The sequence below is a fragment of the Pipra filicauda genome, unplaced genomic scaffold, assembly GCF_003945595.2.
Source record: "Pipra filicauda isolate LSUMZ 115617 unplaced genomic scaffold, ASM394559v2 scaffold82_size2718185_pilon, whole genome shotgun sequence".
NCBI lineage: Eukaryota > Metazoa > Chordata > Aves > Passeriformes > Pipridae > Pipra > Pipra filicauda.
Genome location: NW_024105009.1, coordinates 2,610,629 through 2,627,867, shown reverse-complemented (window position 1 = coordinate 2,627,867; position 17,239 = coordinate 2,610,629). Strand labels below are relative to the sequence as shown.

The window sequence follows — 17,239 nt, the reverse complement described above, 5'->3', positions numbered from 1 at the left end:
ATTACCATAGAAATGAAATATTAAAATATGGAAATCAGCGAGACTTCAAGAGTTAGTGTCTTAGCAACACTAAGTAAAATCTTTATAAAAAAGTTCAATTTTTAAATTCATCTATTACACTTTAGCATGCTTCATAATCTGCTTTCTAGACCTTCTCCATAGTGACTGACAGCTTCAGGAGAGATGAAGGGCCTCCTCATTGTGCTAGTGTCTGTGGCAAAATTCTCACTGTTTTCAGTAAGATCAGAACATTTGCAGTCAATTTTACTGCAGATATTGAACAAGATGAATTTTGCATTTCAGAGCTTTAAATAGTACAGAACAGCCCTTCCTGAAAGAGAGGGACTCAACAATTCTGTAAATCTTGATTTTTTCATACTATTTAAATGTATTACATAAAATCTGAGAGAGAATAAATAATTTTGGGTGCTGCTGTAAACATTTAATGTCCTTACTCAGACAACGTTTTAGAACAAAAAACCACCCAGTTTCAAAAATTTTCTTGCAAATTGATTAGAAATTGTATTTTGCAAAAATTTTAGAAATGTTTGAGGAGGGACATTTAATATCATCTTGCTGTTTTGCGCTTTGACAAGCTGCATAAGCACACATGCAACAAAATTTGTCATTGCACATATGACAAAATTAACTCAACTTTAGAATTTATTTTAATTAAAATTCAAAACTGTGTGTCTGCCTGCGGGTTTGAATTTGTCTAGTTCCAACTCCCTGGCATGTGCTGTTTATTACATCCTTTATTTTAACCATTGCAGGTTCAACCTCCTGTTCGGGAGCTTTACCACTGCCATCACCAGACTGGGTCAGACACAGCTTAGTCAAGGCAAATTATGAAACCCTTCAAGGATAGATATTTCACCTCTTTTTGAGTAATATGTTCTTTTTCTATATTTCCAATGCTGTAAAAACTTAATTCTGAGTGCTCAATCTGAACCTCCCATGCCATCATGTGTGGCTATTGTCACTAATCAGATCATTTACCACTAAAAAGAGTTTAGCACTGTAACCTTTGCATGTGACTTTCACATAATTGTAGGCTGCTGGAACTCCTTAGTTTATTTTTCAGATTAAATAAACCCAGTTTCTTCAACTTCTCACAGTTTATATATTGTAGACCCCTGACCTTCTTGGGCAGCTCTTTTATGGATCTTTTCCAATTTTCTAACACCTTTCCTGAATTGAGTGGATGTGAAGTGGGAAAGCTAGACACAAAATTGCAGGTGCAGCTAGAGTCATGCCAAGTAAATGGGATTAATAACCCTTTGATCTGCTGGATACATTTCTCCTAAGGTTTCTTTATTTGTGATGCAAGTGCACAGTTGGCTGGTGTTCAAGCTGGTGCTTCCCACAACCTTCAGGTCCTTTCCACCAGAGCTGCTGCTCAGCCTGAATTGATGTATGGGGATTTTCCAGGTGCAAAACTTTGCACTCACTGAACCTCATGAGTTTCTTTCAGAGTAAGTTTAGTTTCCTTTCTGGACAATAGTTAACAGCTGGCTATAGTTAACTTTTAAGGTGGCCATATTTCTTGAGGAAATAATTGGCATAAAACACATCACAGATGAATTAGATTTTAATTTAAGGTTCTGTTTCTTGTGACATTCTGAAAAGCACTATGGAAAAAGAGAATTGAATTTAAAACATATCTCTCTCATAGCCTGTTCTAGTGGCAAAACAACTCAGTCCTCCTGTTCTTATCATTCAGAATTTTTACCCATTTCAAGTAATACAGATATGCATTGAGCTACATGTGTTACGAAGCAAGACCAAAACAGCAAATCTTATTTTCTAATCTCTTCTGAAAAAGACTCTATCTCATGAAAAAGGCATGTCTACCTATCAAAGAGAATTAACCCTAATGTCAAAACTAAATACCTAAAACCTATGTAAAAACTCAGCAAGATCAACCTTAAGCTTTTTAGTAGTTATTTTGGTTCTTTGATTTGTAGAGATAGAAGATTTTGGTCTAGTTCTGATCTCTAGATCTCTTCAGAGTTTTCATATTTTAGAAAAGATTTATAAAATCTTACACAGAGATAAATGTAAGACAGCTTAATATAACTAATTATTTCAAAAGATAGGGTATTCATTAGACAGTATGTGTGATGCCAGATTTTTATTTCAATAAGCTTCAGAGCCAGTGTAGCCTGTGCATATGAAGCCTAGGGGTGTATGCATTTCCTACATATTTTAGCCATCAATTCTTAATTGTTCTGTTATCTGCACTCTAAAAGTACCTTTGAACTGGACCAATCTCTCCTTATTTACCAAAGAATTATCTTTCCAGGTCCTCATAGGATCATATTTTACAATTATCCAGCTTAGTCAGTTGACAGTGTGAAGGATTTAATTTAAAACACCTTCGTAGAGATATTTTTTTCCTTCTCTTTGCAGACCTTACCTCCAGCTGTTGTATCTGTAGTTTCATGCATACGTGCCATTTACTGTTAAAAATAGAGCTTTGTTATTAAAAAAACAAGTAGAAAAATAGTTATCTTCTGGTCTCAGAATTTAATTCTTCTGCAGGGTTTCTGAGCACTGCCTTACCCTGGCTTTCTCTTCCCATCGTTCTGTGCATTAATAGTGTCAGTTAAATCTGCTTGAACTCAGGAGTTCCATAACTCTTCATGAAGGATTGTGGACCAGAAATTAGAAGGACGGCCATGAGCACCAGGCAGCTGACAGCCTCTTTTCTAAGATGAGTGTGATAATCTCTTCCAGCTGTAATTTTACTTATCAGCACCTTTTCTTCCCCTCTGCATTTTGTAGATCGTTATCATCGGAGAGCCGGTAATAGCCCTCTTTTGTTTTGCTCTGGTAAGAGAAGGAGCATAATGTATGCTGCTCTTCCACTTCACCTTCAAGCCAAAAGGTATCAGCCAAGGTTTCTCAAAGAAATAAATCTGATCTAGAACGTGACAAAGGTTTAGACCATTACAGTGGAAGAACGACCCTTGTTGTTTGCAGACTGCTTATGATTATCAACTACCAAGTTTATAGTTTTTATTATACTATCTTTTTTTTTTTCCCCCAGTGACTCTCAGCTGTAGGGTATAGATTTGGGTTTAATGCCTGTGAATCCATTCTAATGTCTACAGTAAAGCTTGAAAGTAAACAAGGACTTAATTCTACCTCTTCTATTGCCTTGCTTCTACTTTGCCAGCACTTGTTGATCAACAAGAGTCAGCCTGGCTGACTTATTCTGCCATGCAACATCTATAGTGCTGTCTCTCAGCAGGAAAAAGCTGTTCCCAGCAGTTTTCCTGAAATTGCAGGAGTGCAGAGGAATGCCTCATCTATTATCTCCAGTGTGCAGAGCCACCGGAGAATGACAAATGAGTAGGGTACACAGCACTATAGCTTCTACATCTTTCCCTAAACTAACGGACAACAACCCTTCTGCAAATGTTCCAAACAACCCCAAAATTTGGTCAGCTACCCCTGAGGAGGTAAGTTGATTTTTTTTCCTTTATGGTATCAGTGGGATGTGGCAGCTGCATGTTATATAAGAGCAGTGTCTGTTATACTCTAGAGAAAAGTGCTGGAGAAGAGTTCCCCAGTTAGGATGCAATTTTTATTTTGCCTATCTATCTGTAAGAGCCCATGAATGGATGCATAGGTTTACATATGGTTGTTTAATATTTTTTCATAGAGGAAAATCATTCTTATATTGGAACAAAAAGTGTGTATCCATCCTGGTTGTTTAACTACATTGATATAGACTAAGTAGCACAACTTTATAGCACAGACTGGTCTGTAGTAAGGGATGGTAATTATGTAATTTTCTAGGCAGATGGTGTACTACAAGCCCCAGTCAGCTGTGGGAAAGTTCTGCCTTTGCTTTACTGTCAGAGGAAATTTCTTGTACATCAAGCACACAAAGGAAGCCACAAACTTTGAAGGAATGCTGTAATCTGTGCTAACTGCACAGGTTACAATAGGTGATTGAATTAACTTCTGTTGAGTAAATAATGTGTGTTTCTCTGAATGGAGGAGATGGATCCTGTGAGATGCAGGCTGGACTGAATGAATTTAGGAGAATCCAAAAAGTAGAATATTGTAGTGGAAAAGTTAAACCAAAAACATTTTACAGGAATTGAATTATACTATAATAAAACTTACTCTCAGAACTCAGAGATTAATGCGACCAGAGAGAGACAAGGAAAGAAATAAAAACCTTTAAATTTGAATTGTCTATCGTCCAGAATGAAGCTCTTGGCATACGCTGTGGAGAAAGGGGAAATTGTAATATACAAGTAGCGTAGAAACGGGCCACATCGGGCTTCAATGTGCAATTTAGTGTCTTTTTGTAAAAAGCTCTCTCCAGTAAGATCGACACTGTAAGTTTACTAAAACGCATCAAAAAGAAAAAAGCTGGTAACGCAACTCGGCTCCGCGGTGCTACGAGGGGGGGGTGGTGGCCACCTAATACAAACTTTAATCACAAACGCCGAGACGTCAGTGCACCTGGTACATTTTCACTCCGCTGCCCTTCACCTCGGCGGGAACACCTGCTGAAGGGAGACGAGGGTACCGGGAGGCGGCGGGGACACCTGCTGTCTGCTGAAGGGAGACGAGGGTACCGGGAGGCGGCGGGAATACCTGCTGTCTGCTGAAGGGAGACGAGGGTACCGGGAGGCGGCGGGAACACCTGCTGTCTTGCTGAAGGGAGACGAGGGTACCGGGAGGCGGCGGGGACACCCCCGCGCAGCCCCGCCGCAGGGCAGCTCCCGCGGAGCGGCTCCCCTGCCCCGGGCGGCGGGCGGAGGGGCCGCCGCCGGCTCCGCGCCCGCCCCTCGCCGCCTCGGGCCCCGCGTTGCCGCCGCCCCCCCTCCCGCCGGCGCCATTCCCTCGGCCTCCGCTGCGCGGCGGACCGGGCCGGGCCGCGCCGCCGGGCTCCTGCCGCCCCCCGCGCCGCCGCAGCCGGCGGGCTGGCAGCTGGCAGGCTGCTCCCCGCCAGGATGGTTCACCACTCGGGCTCCATCCAGTGCTTTCGGCAGCAGAAAGGTCAGTGCGAACCGCGGCGGGCGCCGGGAGGCCCCGCGCGGCTGCGGGGGGCGCGGGGAGGGGGCGGGCGGGTCTGGCCGCGGGGTCCGTGCGGGGTCGCCCGCAGGTTCCAGGTGCAGCCCGTGTGCGCGCCCGCTCTCCTGCCCGCGGGTGTCCGCATGCGGGTCCTGCTCTGGAGGCGCGGGGATGCTGTCGGGTGTGTTCGGCTGGGTGTGAAGTCATGAGGCTGCGGCGCAGGGCAGGGAGCCCGGGGGGGGGGGAGTGGGACCGAGCTCTGCGCGACCCGGCTGCTGGGGGGGACCCGGGGGGCCCCCGGTCCGGCCCTGACCTGACCCCAGCCCGGTCCCCCTTCCCCCTGCCCAAGCTTTTCCCCCCGAGACGCGGTGCTGCTTTGGTTCTCGGCTGCTGTACAGGTGATTCTGGAGATGCCCACGCGCGTGATGTGGAAAGGTCGTTCACCCTCTGGAGTTCACTGAACTTCCTCTGTTCCTCCACTGCTGCTGTTCCTAGGTTTGTTTCAGGTTTTAGTCTTCGTATCGTGCTGTTTCCCAAGTATAGATGTCGAAGAAGAATATTAGCTGTAATTGTGAGTGGGGCTCCGGTGTTAAAAATGCCCATACAGCTTCTGTTCAGTCCATCTATTGGGTTGTTTGTTTGTTTGGGTTTTTTAATTGGCAAACAAAAGCTCTTGCTGGTCAGCAAATACAAAGGGGAATTTGCACTTGGAATAGCCATCGCTATAAAACCTGTATTGTGTTCATGTTAGAAAAAAGATAATTCCCTTAATAAGCTTTATTTATTTTTTTTGTTGATCCTGGAACCAGTATTTTTACTGTATTTTTTTCTCTCTAATTTTACTTTGACAGATAAGATACAACCCAGATTTCTCTCACTTTGTTCTCTTTCAGTCGTTTTTGTTGTTAACAAACTTTTTTTTTTTTCTCATAGCATAGTATGCCATAAATTATGATTTGAAATGGTATTCCTTGTACATAAATCATGAGGTCACTTATTGGATTTTGCCTCATTCAAGTTCTTTTCCTTGAATGGTTAGCTGAAAATAAATAATTCAAAGCACTTATTCCATTCTGGTAATCCCATAATAAATTTACTTCCTTGCATTTTTGCATTTTATGCCAGTCTCCTGTGGGGTAATGAGTGGTGCCGTTTCAAATTGTAAGAACTCTTGTTTAGTCAGGCTCAAATTAGTATAAAAAAATCTTTTTTTCGACTGTCAGGTCTGTGTTTATAAAAGCATTAGGTGACTTGGAGCCACAGCATTAATTATTAGTCTTTCATAAGAAACTATGAAAATATGTCTTATATTACAGAAATGATTTGCAAGCTCCAGAATCGCTGTCAAGGCTCTTCAGGAGCAGTGCAGCTGTTCTGTAAGGATCTTTGAAAAACCTACCCCAAAACTAACTGTCAGGTGTTCTAGTTCTGTGTTCATGATCAATATGCCGTGTGATTGATGAAACTGTATGTCTGCACTAGTTCATAAAACAAGAACCAAGTGGGTTTTGCCATTTACTTTTTGAGGAGACTGTTGTTCTCATCTCCTTATTCCTGAAGAAATCCTGATTAAGGTGTGTTGCCACTCATCAGGCTTTGGAAAAGAGAGGATGCTCTTTATGGTTGACCCTGGCTGGGTGCCAGGTGACCGCTGAGCTGCTCTGTCCCTCCCATTCCCAGTTGGACAGGGGAGAGAGGATAAGATGGAGGCCAACTCGTAAGTTGAGATAAAGCAGTTTGCTAAAAGCAAGAAGGGAAAGTTTGTGCCCTCATAAGCCAAGGTTTATTTCTCCGCTTCCCATTAGCAAGTGATGTCCGGCCACATCCTGGGAAGCCGGGCTTCGGGATGTGGGGCAGTTGCTCAGCAGGCAAACATTGTAAACAACAAATGCCACCCCTTCCTCCTCCTTTCCTTAGCTTTTATGTCTGAGCTGATGTCACATGGTATGGAATATCCCTTTGGTTGGTTTGGGTCAGCTGGCCTGGTTGTGTCCCCTCCCAGGATCTTGCCCTCGGTTGGGGAAGGAATGTTACGGTGCTGATGTTGTGCTCAGCAGTAGCCAAAACACTGGGGTGTTATCAACACCTTTCTGGCTACCAACGCAAAGCACAGCACTGGGAGGGCTGCTGTGGGGAAATGAACTCCGGCTCTGCCAGACCCAATAACAGGATTGACTATCATGAGTATCCCAGACTTCTCATATGCAGTGTGATATGTGCTCAAGGCACGTGAATGGGTTCAGTCTCTGTTTTCCTCAGCCTAAAGCTTTTAGGGATGGGGGAGGACAGCTTGAAATCTTGGGCAAAAGGCTGCAGCAAAATTAAGCAAACGTAAATCATAATCAAGAATTCATCATCTTATCATGAGGTATTTCAAAAAAAGCTGAGTATCTGGTACTCTGAAGTTCATAGGCACTGATCTCATCATGCCTTTTTTTTAATTTCCTATTTTTGTCAGTCTTCTATTTAAGATTCATTAGTTCTGTTATTGCAATTTGTTACTGTAGGTGAGATTTTGACTAAATGCATTGTTTGTTTTCTAGCTGCTCACAAAACAGTGCCCTAAATTCCCTTTTTTTTTTTTTCCAGAATCAATGGTAATCTTCATGAAATGGCCAACTGCCCATCACAGCTGTGCCATGTATGCTTCACTTGCATTAAGACTCAAGGTTCATTTCTTTGGGGGAATTGATTGAAAAGGCATAGTTTTTCTGTGGATTCTCGATCACATAGGAAAGATACACATCAGCAAATCTCATATTTTCTGAAAGCAAATAGAAAATGATTTTAACCTTTTTAGCAACAGAACCTACCTTTTGTCAGGTAATATAATATTCAAACTCACTTGCTGAAGAGGGATAATTTTGAAAATGGGAGACAGAATAAGTTTTCTTCCTTACCTAATCTGAGCATTATGTTCTAGCTGAGAAGAGAAGTTGTGGTTTCAGTACCAAAGCTGTCTTTACAAGGCTTGGAAGAATAAGAAGACCAAGTTCTTCAGTCTCTTGGGTGTCTAAGAATCTTCACCTGGGAGGAGAAAAGGGGGGGGGGAAAGTGCATTTATATCCCAAGGATTTCTTTCTGTTTAGAGTTTAGGCAGTGTTGTTTTTTTAATTTATCTTCTCCCTCTTGACAGAGTGAGGTGGTGTTCAGAGTAGGAGGCTGCCATTATGCTCCTTTTTGTCTTGCTCTTTGTTCAAACTGTGTATGCAGACTACAACCCTCAGTTTTCAAAAGCTGCAGTAGAGCTCAACACAGTGTTATAAAAAGACACTGAGAGGGCTGAAAAAATGGATCTCATTCTTCTTCACCCCCACAATTCTTGTTCTTCTGCATGTATCCAAAGATATGCCTATTGAAAAGAGCAGTGTCCTAGAGGTAGACTAATCTGTGTCTCTGCACAGCAGTATGTTAGATCTGTTGAGCCATCTGTGTAGTATTTTGTGGCTATTTTTAACCTCTGCTTTGGCAGAAACAGCTTTTTCTGAAATTAGTTTCCTCAGTAATATTCTCAGATAAAAAACATATTATTAAATGTATACCTTTATACCTTTTACTCTCTCAAAAGGTGGTGCAACCTATGGCCTCTGAGGAATTATGTCAGAGGAAAGGGGAAGAAAGGTTTATTATTTACTGGTTTATTATTTACTAGTTTCTTCCCAACCATCCTTCACAAAAGAAGAATCGTCATCCTCAGAATTTAATATACAGGTTTGCTTAAAACTGCCAAGTAGCTGATAGTTATTCATGAAGGAGAAGTAAGATAATGTTGCTGAGAACAAAGAGAATCTCCATAGATAGTTTGTAGCTTAATAATTCCAAGGAAACACAGCTCATTAGGAATCAAAATCTTTTAAATGTAGGACATAAAATATATGGCAACCTTACAGTAGATTTTGTGTTTTCTGTAATATGCTTGTTTAATCAGAGGGCTCTACTGCAAAGTTGTATCCTTCAGAAGGAAAGGCAACCTAATTTGCAAGAGGCTCCTGTAACAGATACTTGATGCTGAGTGGGTTTGAATAAACCTGCGCTTAGGGTGCAGGCCAAGACAATTACAATGCTTAAAATTTTAAACACCTAGGACTTTAGTCCTGATACACAGACTGCAGCTTCCTGCATACTTTGCTGGGTGCTTTCATTGACTATTGTTTTTTTAATACCCCTGTCAAAGCTTTTAAATGAAGGAGTTCAATGCTGGGAAAAAGAAAAGTTGTCTGTGCCTTAAAATTGAATTGCTTTTATCTTGGTGTATGAGATTTAGGAACATGGAGTGCAGATTAAAATGCAGTGGCTAACTTGGGATGCTTCTCATGCTGCCTGGTCAATGAGTCAAGGAGGAGTTCATCAACTCCAGTACCCAGTACCTCTTTGAGAGTACTGATTTAGCCTCTCAGGGGGTTTATCTTGAAATAGCTTAAATTAAGACTTATGAAGAAATCAAGGATCTCCCTAAAAGACATGTTCTAAATCTGAACTCCTGATCTGTGCCAAATATTTTGCTTAATTTTATATATTAGCCACTCGAGGCTGTACCGGGGTTTTGATGGATTGAGGGTTGGCTTGAGAATCTGTAAATAGCTCTGCCTTCATGTTGTTTCATTAACTGGTTTTGTTAAATCACTTTGGGATACTTTGAGAACTACTGTTATAGGGTAGAGCTTTTTGTTGTGGTTACTTTACTCGAAGACCTTGATGACCTGTATTCTTTATAAAACAACTTGTGAATTGAATTTACATTTCTTGTGAATTTAAATGAGGATTTGTAAAGATCACATTTTTTTATATTGCTCCAGAGTTTTCATTATTCAGAATCTGGACTTGTAATTAAGAACCTCATGGAGAATTCTCCAAGGATGTTTGATGCTTCTGTGGCATGAGTGAACCTAGTAAGCTTAATAGTCCAAAGAGACTGCTGAAATTGCTAGAAGATGGAATTCTGTCATACAAACATTTATGAGAGACTGTGACTCTTCACTACTGTTTTCCAGAGCAGAAAGGCCAAGTTTCTATGTCAGTGTGAGTAAAGCAATTTTTTTGGGCTCAATTCTTCAATTTTCATGCCAAGGAGCACTAACATATACAGAAAATATCAAAGCCATCCTCATCTTGACTCTGAAAGCTGAGAGCAATGCAGCTATTAATAAAGTCCCTTAAACCAATACCATATTCAAAGAGTGTCATTTATAATGCTCTTTTGGGGCACTGAAGAGCAAGGTCCAGTGTCTAATGAGCCTGTGTTTTCTCTTACTTGTGTTGCCTGGTACAGCCACTATCTAGAATTCACTCAGACACCTTTGAAGGACCCATATGTCTTTTTATTCTGTATTACACTGTTGTGGGTTGTAACTTCCATAAAATATAGAGATTTTTTTAAAATAATAATTAAATGCAATGTATTAAACCTTATATTATGCAGGTGCATGAGTGCTGTAGAAATAAGTCAGATATAATTTCTTTTTTTTTTTTTCCCCCCACTGAATATTTTAAATGAGAAAGCTGAGGATATCAGAAAATTTTGGTATGTTACATAACTGTTATCTGACTACAGACGAAACACTGTGGTAAGATGTCTGGGCATTTGCTTCTTACATTCTGGTTTAAGTATAGCTTGATATAGTAGCATCTGTGGGAAAACTTTGTACCTATTCCAAAGCTTTTCAAAAGGCACCTGTTAAAATAGGCAACCCTTGCCATCCATCATTTGCTTTAGAACTCTCACCATTTATACTTCATTGAGTATCACTATAAAATTGCAAGTTCGTGATCTGCTTTCATATTTTGGTTGGTTTATTCTGCTTTTCATAGATTTTTGAAATTTGCTAAATGAGTACGATAAATGAAGCAACTCTGACAGTTTAAATTCTGTTGAATATTTGTAATAGTGGTTTCAGTGTATCAGCTTTTGTTGGAAAGTGTTGCAACAAAATCAGCAGTAGTCAACATATTTTATGATTAAGGGTATTTTACAGTTCCAACAGCCATGAGAAGTTGAAGCATAATTTTAGGTAATAGTACCAAGAGCCCTGCATTACAGTTAACACAGGTGGCTAGGGAGTAACTGGAAAAGTAATGATGCCTTTTTTTGTTGTTTATTTTCCACTGAAGGGTGAGGAAAACTGTAGCCATTTGTATTTGAGACATACTGTGATAGCAGAAGGTAGCTGTGCTAAATTCCCAAGTTTGCTGAGCAACATGAAGATCTCTTGTTTTCTGCTTCGACCTGTCTGAGCTGAAGAGAGTGTCCGTGTTGTCTTGAGTCAGACATGCAGTGGGGTTTGCAGAAAGCATCATACATGGGGTTACCTGGGTTGCAAATCTTAAATTCTCTTTTACCAAACGTTCCTTCTGGAATTAGTTCAGTTCTGTGTATCCTACAGCATATGTTACGGTGGGTTATTTATTGGAGGCAGGTGTAACTCAAAACCAAGCTACAGTGTACAGCAATATGTTTTAACAACTCTGAGCCTCAATGAATGCAAATTCATCACTGTTTTCTCAGAAAGAGACTCTGAGTCTGCCTCAGTTTGGGTTATCATCTGGCTTGTGAGGGCTTGAAGCCAGTGCAGTTACTTAAGGAGGAAATTGTTCATTTGTCTGACTGGTGAGGTCACAGTTTAATTCACAATATATCTGACTGTTTAAATGAGGTTTTGGAGAAATTGATATCTTAGTTATCCTTTTGTATAATGTCTAATATACAAACATCAGGCAAATAGCAACATTTATGATGTAACTGTTTGATCTGTTTAAAGGTAAGGTCGTTTTGAGGGGAAAAAAAGAAATCATGAAAGCATGCTGAATTAGAATTCATCTGTAACTCAGGAAAAGGAACTGTAGTTTGAATAGTATCTGCAGAAATCCTTTCTGAACAGCAAATCGCCACTGTTCATATGATTTTTGCCGATTTCTTTAAAAACAACATAGGACGAAAACATACATGTTTTTTCTTGCTTCTTGGCCGTTATTCTCACTGGGTTTCTGTGTAGCAGCCTAGCTCAAGAAGGATGCACAAACAAAGGAATTTAGAGCTCTCTCAAATCGCCGTTGAAAAATTCATAAGAACATCACAGTTACACAAGAGTTATAGTCTCGTATGCTCCAGATAGCTCCTGTGACGCTGGCAAGCTCTGGAATTAGAATATGTTTGAAATGTCATATTCTGTTCTCTGCTTGTCTGATTCAGTACAATTACTCTTGCTCAAGAATTTCCTTACTCCTTACAGTTTGTTTGTTTAGCAGCTTCACCAGTAGTATGTTTTTATAAGCCAGGAGGTCTGATGTGTATAATATTTGCGTTCTCTTATTTTTCTGCTTTATTAAACCGAAGGAGTCAGTGCTTTTAATGAATTATTTTCCCGAACCATTAATCATTTTGGTTTTGTGGGAGGAGGAAGTTCCTTTTTATGTTTGGGCTATTTTGCGTTCATCCTTCAGCTTCCTTTTCTGTGTGGTTGCTTTAAAAGTAACTTAATAGAAGGAGAAAGTAGCAGCAGAAAAAGCAAAGGGGGTCAAACAGTGAAACTGCTGGGAGAAGGAGGCAATCCTAAGAATTTCCAGAATTTTTGAATGAGTTGAGAGCTTACAGGGAGGAATTTTTAAAACGCACGCACGAGAAGTTAAAAAATATAGATAGGTGAGTATTGATGAAGAGATACAGCAACGGTCAGTGGGTGGGTAGGTAGAGAGATAAAACAATAGCAGGCAGTGAAAGCAGACCAAGCACATTGGACAGACCCCTCTGTGTGAGCAGTGCTCCTTAGCTGGGCAGGCTGAAGTAGGACTGCACCCCGGGGATTTGCACATATCACACCAGAACACATAAAGCCACGTCAGCTGCACCAGCTTCAGCACTGAGGATCGATTTCAAAGTCACTTCCCAAAAGAAAGGGGACGAAGTAACACAGACGGACAAAGCTCTGGTTTTGAAGAAGGTGATGTTGTGGGTGTATGTACCTGAGTGCAAAATCTGTATGGCTGAATACTCTGCAGAGGCTGTATCCCTCAGCTGATGTATGCAAGAAAATGCATGATCTGTGCATTACCATTTCCTCTCATATCGAATAGTTCTGGTTTGGTGTTGGCATCATGTGCAAAATTGAAACATGGCCAAAAGTGTTGCTGGATTTGAATAGTCTCAGTGAAGAGGACTGAAGACCCAAATTCCTCTAACGTGGAAAACTTGAGTTTTGTTGATGCATTTAAAGCTAGATATGAGATATACATATTTATATTTAAAAACCTTGCTTTTGATATATATTTGATATATTTGATAAGCATTCGATTAGTGTTTGTATATGTCTGAATGCTGATCTTTTCCTGAGAAAAAAATTTATTTAGTTGAAATTCCACTGAGCACTGTCACACCTGATAGTGCTTGGCTATCTTTTTGATAGTGCTTGGCTATCTAACAGCAATTGCTAGAAGTTGTGCTCCTGATAATGTTTGCAAGGTTTTGGAATTCAATGCACTCCAGTACTTTAAAAAGTTGACCTTAAGTATCTAAAGCATTTTTTAAAACAAACCTTAGGTTCACCAGAAAATTATTTCTTAAAATATGAATTTAGACCTGAATAGCTTCTCCTGGTTCTGTCTTTTATAGATAAATTTGTTATGTGGTTATGGCTAAACACAGTTTGCCCTGAATTTTGACTGGGGCAAGCTGCAAGCTTCAGAACAAGATATCTAGTCTCCTGAGTGCCACTGGTAGATAGTGTGTGTGTATCATTAAAAAAACTGCAAACTAAAGAAGGTGTAAAAGCCATGGAACTCTGTCAGCAGCTCTCTGCAGCACATCACAGGCTGGGGAGTCCCTGCCTAGAGATACAAGAGACATCCTGGGATGCAGAGTTAGAAGAGCATCTTAGCACTGTACAACACTTGTTAGGGGAGGAACAACATCATGGAAAGAGAAATAAAGGTGCTTTAGGATCATCATTTTGCTCTCACTACAAAACATTTTTGTAATATGTGAAAGCAAGGATTTTTCAGATAACATGTTTTTATTATAAGCAGGTGCTGTTGTCTATTCAGCAACCACCAATGCATTGCTCTCACTGTTGTGAAGTGCCTTGGTGTACAGAGTTCCATAAACAAGGAGGGGAAAGATTTTCAGAAGCATAAACACTCTGGAGGAATAAATGAATAATAAAAAGACGCTTAACGATGTTGCTATTAATAATTCACACTTTTAGGAAACGCAGGGCTTTGAAGTTGCTGTTTCAGAAATCCAGCATCTAAATAAAAGGGAAAAACAGGGTGGAAAACCAGCCTATCATAAGACAGTAGTTATTGGTAGTAGATATCACTTCTGCTGGCCTTCCTGAAGTGTGGTTGGACTCCAAGATTTTCACGGTCATTGATTTGGTAATTATGTAGTTGAACTTAAATAAAACTTTGCCATAAAGATCTAAGGGGTGTTGTCTGCACAGAAGCCACACGTGCCCTCACTGGTAACAGTGGGATTTCAGTGGATGTACCGGAGATTCTGATTGGATTTGCTTTTATGGGGTTTAGCTGTGAATAAGAAATGATGCTCCCTGTATCTCATTAGCAAATATAAGTAGTGGATGAAGAGGAATTAGTAAGATTACGTTAGTCACACTCCAAAATGAGGAGGAGAACAGGCTAACAAGGTGAGGACAATGCTTCAAATTTTTATCCTGATTTTTATCTTCTGAACTGTCTCAGAGGTTTGTCCACATCTGAGGCTTGAAACAAATACCTTCTAGGATATTACCCTGAATTAAATATAATGTGTCGGTGGGGAGTAATCTAAACTTTCTGTCCTTTTGTACTGTAGGAATGGAGCATCTCCAGCTTTCTATTATTTTATAATTTAGGAAATCTCAAACATGAGATTGACTTGTATTTGATCTGAGGAATAAACAAAATGTTTTGAAATTTGCATTCATAAGTGTTTGTACTTTAATGGAAAGGTTTTCTTCAGAGAGAAAAATGATTCTTCAGATCCTAATGACAAGGCTTTAGGTCTGGTTGTCAGTCTGACTGGACTGTTTTTCACCTTGGTTGCAGCTTGTAACTTTATGTCCAGTTGTGGCATGTTGGTTCTGGAGTGAGTTATCTGAGGGGCCTACTAATGCCAACATCTAATTCATGTATAATCTATTAGAAATTATTAATGCTTATGACTATAGGTATTTGCTGTCGGACTTTTGTGCCTAGGCATAAGGAATCCAAATTTCTTGCAAGCCTAGAATGGAAACAAGGCAAAGCAAGGTATCAAGAAATCAATTAAGCTGGCTAGTTGGCATTTTTACCCCTTTAACAAGTCAAAAAAAAAAAAAGAAGAGAGAGAGAGAGAAATGTTTTCAAAACAGGTATTCTTTTAATTTAGAAAAGCATTTTTACCAGTGCTAAATTCTGTCTGAGGCTTTCCAATTTCCCTTTCAGCTTTCTGGTACTTTGTGTAGGAGACTATGCTATTATGAACAGCGTATGACAAGTGTCTGTCACTTTGTGCTTCTCGAAGCCCTTTCATGACTTTTGGAGAGAGAGGGAGGGAATGAGAAGGTGGAATTTTTTGTGAGTGTCTCTCTCTGTTCAATAGGTGAGAGCTGCACCCATCTGGGGATCCTTTGCGTGACACTGGGGCCCTGAAATAGCCCGTTACTACGTGGTTATGAGATTTTTAGTTCATTGCCAGCGTGCTTGTCAAGCTGCCAAGTGTCCATTTATATTTTATATATCCAGTATGGATGTCCAGACTTGAGAGGAAGGAAGCAGCTATCAGTGCAGAGATGCCAGCCTCAAACCACCACTCTTACATTAGTTATGTGAACATTAATCCATGGACAGAAATGATCACACCTGAATTCAAACCATCAGCAGCTTTGTCCAGAGCATTTAACAGATTTCATCAAAAATGCCCTCAAGGTGTATATTTTCATGAAGAATACATTTTTGTTAGTCTTTTAGTTTACTTTAGCCTGTTCTAGCTTTATTAGGGTAATTTCATCTTCTTTTTTCCTCTCTTCATTTGAAATTCACTGTTTTCCAGAGGGAAGGGTTGGAGGGGAGGGGGGCCACACTCCATTTTGTTGCTGCTATTATCATTAATTTTTTACTCCTGGTTAGGTGATTCTTTAATACAGTTTCCACTAGAAACTGGGTATGAATGTGATTTTGGTTATGTGGTTTCTTTCCCACGCTGTTTTCCTCTTTATTTCATGTCTTCATTTTATTGGGTAGTGATCTGTCTTTTGTAGACATAAGGTTTTCCTCACTGATTTCATTGAAATGTCATTTTATACTTTGCTAAGTCACTGCCAAATACTTTTTTCTGAACATTGAATATAAATACTGGATGAAGATATATTTTATGCTACACAATAATTGTTGAGTTACCAATTTTGTGATTTTTTTTTTTTTTTAATCCTTGCAAAAACCAGTCAGGTATCAGAGGACAACGTGAATTACTATTGCAAGCTTTCTGCCAGTAATTCTGAATGTTGCTGTACAGGTGAGCTTCTGGATTAAGTGTTCAAAAAAGCAGTTCAGTATATGTTATTAGTAAGACTTCACTCTTTTTTTTATTTTTCCTAAGAGTTGACAGCAGAGATGCTAGTAAGATTATAACTGCATATGAGATCCTTGTATTCTAAGAAGTGAACCAAAGTAATACATTTGATGAGAACAACTTCCTCATCTATCAACAGAACAGTATAGCTTTAGGGTGCTGGTAGCAGATTGCCTGTTATTTTGCCTGCAGATTGTGTGAGTTTTAAAATGACATAGCTCTGATGGTCCAGTTCTCTTCAGATTTGTAAAATATGCTTTTGTTTTTCGTTTTTCACAATAAAGCATAGCTAAGAATCTGACTAGAAATTACCACTCACTGCTAGTAATAAAAGAAGATTCTATTCTTTTTTTTTTTTTTTTTTTTTTTTTTTTAGTTAGTACAATAATCTGGGCATCTAGTAAGTAAACATTCTATCCTACTGCATTATGGAAAATAAGCAGGGAACTGTTCCAAAGAAGCATGCATGACTCTGTTTTTTGGTGTGGATGATTTGGCTTCTGGAGTGGTTAACAGTCTTGAGAAGCAAAAGCTTGTGAAGTATTTGAATAGGTAATGGTGTGAACAGGCTCCAAATACTGAATGTCTTCTAATATGAAATCCTGGCTGTAGCTGGAAGTTCTTACAGGCACAGATGACTCAAAGAAGGGCAGGTCACCA

At 39.9% G+C, this 17,239-nt stretch overlaps 1 protein-coding gene across 3 annotated transcripts in view; it reads left to right on the top strand.

The window, feature by feature from the left end:
• Positions 1–17,239, top strand: part of ANO3 (anoctamin 3) — a 166,066-nt gene that overhangs the window by 34,271 nt on the left and 114,556 nt on the right. The window contains exon 1 of one of the 3 annotated variants that reach the window (XM_027735688.2): positions 3,330–3,467. The exons of 1 other annotated variant lie outside the window; for it this stretch is intronic. Coding sequence is in view for 1 of the 2 variants with exons in the window: in XM_027735685.2 (XP_027591486.1) it covers positions 4,980–5,025 (46 nt within the window). In the remaining variant the exon portion in view is untranslated. Of the gene's footprint in view, positions 1–3,329; positions 3,468–4,911; positions 5,026–17,239 lie in introns of those variants that run through there. One more of the 3 variants, XM_027735685.2, reaches the window with a different exon arrangement.